Source organism: Halyomorpha halys, unplaced genomic scaffold (genome assembly GCF_000696795.3).
Source record: "Halyomorpha halys isolate HHAL.00 unplaced genomic scaffold, Hhal_1.1 Scaffold294.1, whole genome shotgun sequence".
In the NCBI taxonomy this organism is placed as follows: domain Eukaryota; kingdom Metazoa; phylum Arthropoda; class Insecta; order Hemiptera; family Pentatomidae; genus Halyomorpha; species Halyomorpha halys.
In genome coordinates, this window is record NW_027113117.1 from 45,812 (window position 1) to 50,657 (window position 4,846).

Below are 4,846 nucleotides of genomic sequence, written 5' to 3' on the forward strand. Positions count from 1 at the left end.
GCTTCTATCAATTTTCTTTCCATCATTTTGTGTCCTTTCTTGGGAAGGCATATCCCTTTCGGGAGTAATAGTCAGCACTTCCCGGGGTGACCAGCCCTATTGGGAGGCGAGTTCTTTCCATTTCTTCTTTCAGACATCCTTGTCCCTAGCAGCTCTCCACCAGAGGTGTCCGTCCTCTTTAACATATCGCTCCATCTTTTCTTTTGACGTCTTCTTCTTTGAAGGTCGTATGGAGTCCATTCTGTGGCCATTTTGACCGTCTGTCATCTTTGCACCGAAGATGTTCTGCCCATTTCCATTTGTTCAATCTTGTCATCTTCAGTGTGTCAATGAGTTCTGTTTTTTTCTGGATCCAAGCATTTTTTATTCGATCCCTTTTCCACACATTCACAATTCTTCTTCCAATATTATTTTGCCATACCTGTAATTTCTTCTCCTGAGATATAGTCAGTGACCACTGGGCTAATGTAACAGTCGAAGACCTGTCTTTTAAGGTCAATACTTGTTTTTCTTATAGTATCGAAATACAATTCATATTAAATAATACGTACCTAATTAAGTTCCTGCCTTTCCAAACCTAAGTTTCCTTAGTTCTGCTAAGTTTTTTCCTCGAGGAAAAAATATTTTTATAGATTAAATACACTTGCCATGCGTGAGAAAAACTCTCACAACTTGAATAATTTTATAACAGCCATAGTCGCGCGTAAGATAAAGTCTCACGAGAAGGATATATTGTCAGATAAAGAGTTCTGGACGCTTACCCAGAGCTGCTAGAGTGCCTGGGGAGGGCGAAGTAAAGAAGGAAGAGACTGTGAACTACAGATTCCTGGAAAATGGGAATCACAGTCTCCCTCTAGCAGCTTCCAGATCCGAAAAACAATAAACGTGAGAGAAATTCACACGCAGCGACCAATGACTTCCAATGTTAATGCACGGTTAATCACTGCCAACAAAGAATTTTTTATTTATAATGTGAAGGATAATGATAAAAGGATAAGGATTATAACTATTTATCAATTTTCTGCATTTTCTACATATTTACCTTTAACCACATATTTTTGGACTTTTAAAATCAATAATAGAAATTTCCATTGGGTCAAATGCCAATAATGTTAACACTTTACAATGATTTGTACTAAATAATTTTTTATATAAGGGTAGTACACGGTAACATGGTAGTAAGGGGCAGTGGTTCTAACTCTAAGGATTCGAGTTTATGCTGTTGCAGATGATTATTTATTATGTTACTATTGCCGTGAGTCAACCTTGTGGGTATAGGAGATCTCCGTGGTTCATCCAGCCTCATAAAGTGGATACCATATTAAGGAAAAATCTGGTGGTCAAGCGTGATCCTGACCAAATTACCTCCTTGTATACCGTTGTCCTATAAACAGCACTTTCCTCATGTAGTGAAAATGTGGATAATCGTACTGCCGTGACGCTTGCGAACAGAAGAGATGTAAAGGAGTAATTTTTTTTTATATGAAGGAAGAAGAGGATTGGTTTTCCAACAATTCCATGGAAATGCCGATTAATATAAAAGATTTATTATGTAATTGATTTGTTTTATCTATAAAATGGTTCATTGGTTTGCCAGGAAGATATATAAATTTGCAAGTTAAATAAATATTGGCATGGAAAAATTATGTTTTTATTTCTTTAGATATGTGAATAAATTAAATAAATATATATTTTAAATTGTTTTTCTTCCTTCAGTAGACAGGAGCATATCTGAGTATCCTGGTGATGGTCTGTGGACTGTAAGAGTAAACGGGTCCCTCGATGGGCTGTACCTCTGAGTACTGCAGTATGACTTGTTGGGCTCCATTATTAGTGGTTTCCTGGCTTCTGTACTGCTGTACCTCTCCTGTCAGTGGCACTGGCAGGTACCTCACTATAGGTGTCTCTTCTGAGGGTTCTTGTCTGTACTGGCTGCTAGGGGCTGGGGTGTCTTCGAGGGGTAAGTACCTCACGTTGACGGGGGTGCTAGGTTGTTGATTGTACTGGGCTGGTGATGGAGCCTGTGCATAAAGGAAAATAGTGTAATAAAATTATATCTAATACTCTTTGAAATGAATTACAATAGTATGTCTCACCTGAACGTTCTGTCTCTGCTGAGAAACCTGTTGTTGAGTTCCAGCTTGGAAAGCCTGGATCCGTTCCTGAGGAACTTGGACGAAATATACTCTTCGTCGTTCTGCGGACTCTGGGCTAATTATTTCAGGTGTTTGTTGTTGGTTACTATTGTCTGAAGCAGTTTGTTGCTGTGAAGAGATACGTTTGTTAGATTCAAGCAATTGTTTATTAAAAAATTATTATTCCACTACCTTTACCTGTTGAACTTGCTGTCTAGAGGTGATGGGTGCTGTTGTGTACTGCACCTTCTGCAGGCGGCCATCTTGGAGGTACACGTGGTACACACCTTGTTGTGAACCCTGTTCTTGCTTCAATCTCTCTGATAACTTGGCATTCACATCTTCCAGATTTTCAGTTCCGTTCTAGGAATAAATTTATTTATCTCAGTTTAATCGTTCTTTCTGACGAGATCAAGTAATTTATTTATATATACAATTTACTCACAGTGACTGATCTAGGTGTGGTAGATGAACTGTTGTTGTCGTTTCCCTTGGCTTGCTGAAGCGGCAGAAGGAGGAGAGCACCCTGTGCCTTGGATCCAGCCGGAGAGTAAGGTACTTCGGCGGCCAGGCAGCATGTGGCTAAAGCCAGGAGGGCAATAAGGGTCTGGAAAAGAGATTAGTATATCAAGAGAGGGTAGAAATAGTACTATAAGTGATAAAATGCCCGTAACTTAAGTATTAATGTAAAATAATTTGAAAAGTTTTTGATTCCGCCTTACCCAACGAGAATAACCGAATAGTCCTAACAGGCAATAATACTTCCAACTTTATCAACTTTAACATTGTTTAAATAAACTAAGCACGCTAAATAACTAAATAACCAAAAGGAAAAATGAATTTCTATGGTAAAATTTTATATCAATATTAATAAGGTAGTCGATATGAAATATTAAATAAAATATTGACTGTTAACGAATTTTAGAATGTCGTTAACGAAATTTGGTATGGGTATTGATAAGTAATTGGAATATTGACATCAATATATAATATTAGATTAAACTTATATATTTAAATATAAATCTGTCCTTCAAAGGTCATAGTTCTTTTTTTTTAAAATGAAATATCGATATTTAGATTAAATAATGTTGAAATGTCGTTCCCAAACTTTGATATGGATATCATTAACGTTTCCCACTGCAACCACAGCGCTGTGGAATCTATCCTTTAAATGAGGTACCCTATTTCTTGCGCTATCTCAAAAACTGAAACCTCTTAATTCTTGGTGTAACTTTTTCAAATTTCCTGTTTAATTAATTAACAATTTAAGAATCAAAATTCAGATTCATCACTTCTTCATAAAATTTTCTTTTTTTGTATTTATCTATCTTTAATGGTATAGAAATATTGTCAATAGTAATTTATGTACCGGCTGGTTATGACCTGGATATTTGTCACCTTTAACATCAGAATAAAGAACTAACCACATATTATATTTCGTTTAACCAGAAAAATTCTATATTTATTTTTTAAAAATAAATATATATTTTTGTTTGAGACTGTTATTTTTATTAACAATAAAAAAAAAAATATCATTTTTATTAAATCATTTCACATTTCCAAAGTTTGCGATATATGTATTGTACAATATAATGACGAGTAAAGGTAAATTAAATATAGAATGGTGCAAGTTTATTAGTAAAGAAATATCGTTTCCCTTATTGTTTTTATAGGTTAATTTTGTTTGTTTTTATTACATGTAATACCCACATCAGTTTTATAAATATGAACTAAAATTAAGATATGCAATATAATTCATTATGTTGTAGATGCTGTTAATAATAAGTTATAATTAAAAAAAAAATCTGTACTGCTACAAACATTGATGAGTCAGGGGTTCAGTACTTTCTAAAGAAGTACGGTTAGTAGATCAACGGTTGTGCAAGGAGGTGATTTGTTCAGAATCGTACTCGAGCGTCAAATTTTTACCCAATTAAAGGTACTCAATTTACTAGCCTTGGTGGACCCCAGGGTGGCTCCAGAATGCACTGGAGTTAACTCACGGCTACATTGTAACAGATAAGAATTTTCTACTCAGCCAGATTCGAACTCAGGTCCTTAAAGTCAATAGCCACGCGCTTTACCCTGTGGCTACCACGCTTCTCTATAAGTTATAATTAAAGGTGTTTAATAGATTGTCCTCGATGATGGCGGGATTGGCCGAAACGTTGAACATGAGATACGATTTAATAATTTATTAAGACTTTTTGGATATCTTTTGTTATTATTAATAAACATATATTTCTTTCTTCCCCCTATTCTGCGCACTTTATAAACCGATGATATACATGTCGTAGCAGTGCAAAATATGTCATTTAGAATTTTTTTAAATATTTCAATTAAGATCTACCAGATGGCAGAAAGACTAAAAAAATTCGTTGAGAAGGTTGTACGCCTGTACCAGTGACCGTCCAGTTTTGGTCTTAAATTCGTCTCAAACTACAAATGTTTGCGTTGCTTCAATCATAAAATTAAAAATCATCTGTATTAATTTATTTAACTTTAAAATATTTAGGATAAGTCTTACATGTCATTTCTTCTTATTAAATTTATTCGCATCGTAAAAATTGGCACTGCATGGTACATATTTTGTACCATAACTATGACTTATAAATTCCTTATTTCTTATGATAAATAAATTTCATATATTATATATTTATGTAACCGATCTAGCCCGAACCCGATATTATTCCTTCCATAATAAACTCCCT

At 34.8% G+C, this 4,846-nt stretch overlaps 2 protein-coding genes across 2 annotated transcripts in view; both read right to left on the reverse strand.

Moving 5' to 3' along the window:
* The window catches only part of LOC106680850 (vacuolar protein-sorting-associated protein 36), a 133,144-nt gene that overhangs the window by 41,192 nt on the left and 87,106 nt on the right, over positions 1 to 4,846 (reverse strand). The window lies entirely within an intron of this gene.
* Positions 1,624 to 2,742, reverse strand: LOC136796598 (putative uncharacterized protein DDB_G0271606; the record flags this gene model as incomplete). Its single annotated transcript, XM_067050726.1, is given in 4 exon segments — positions 1,624 to 2,021; positions 2,097 to 2,264; positions 2,334 to 2,498; positions 2,581 to 2,742. Coding segments are annotated over 4 exon segments (804 nt in total), but the record flags the coding sequence as incomplete, so codon positions are not given.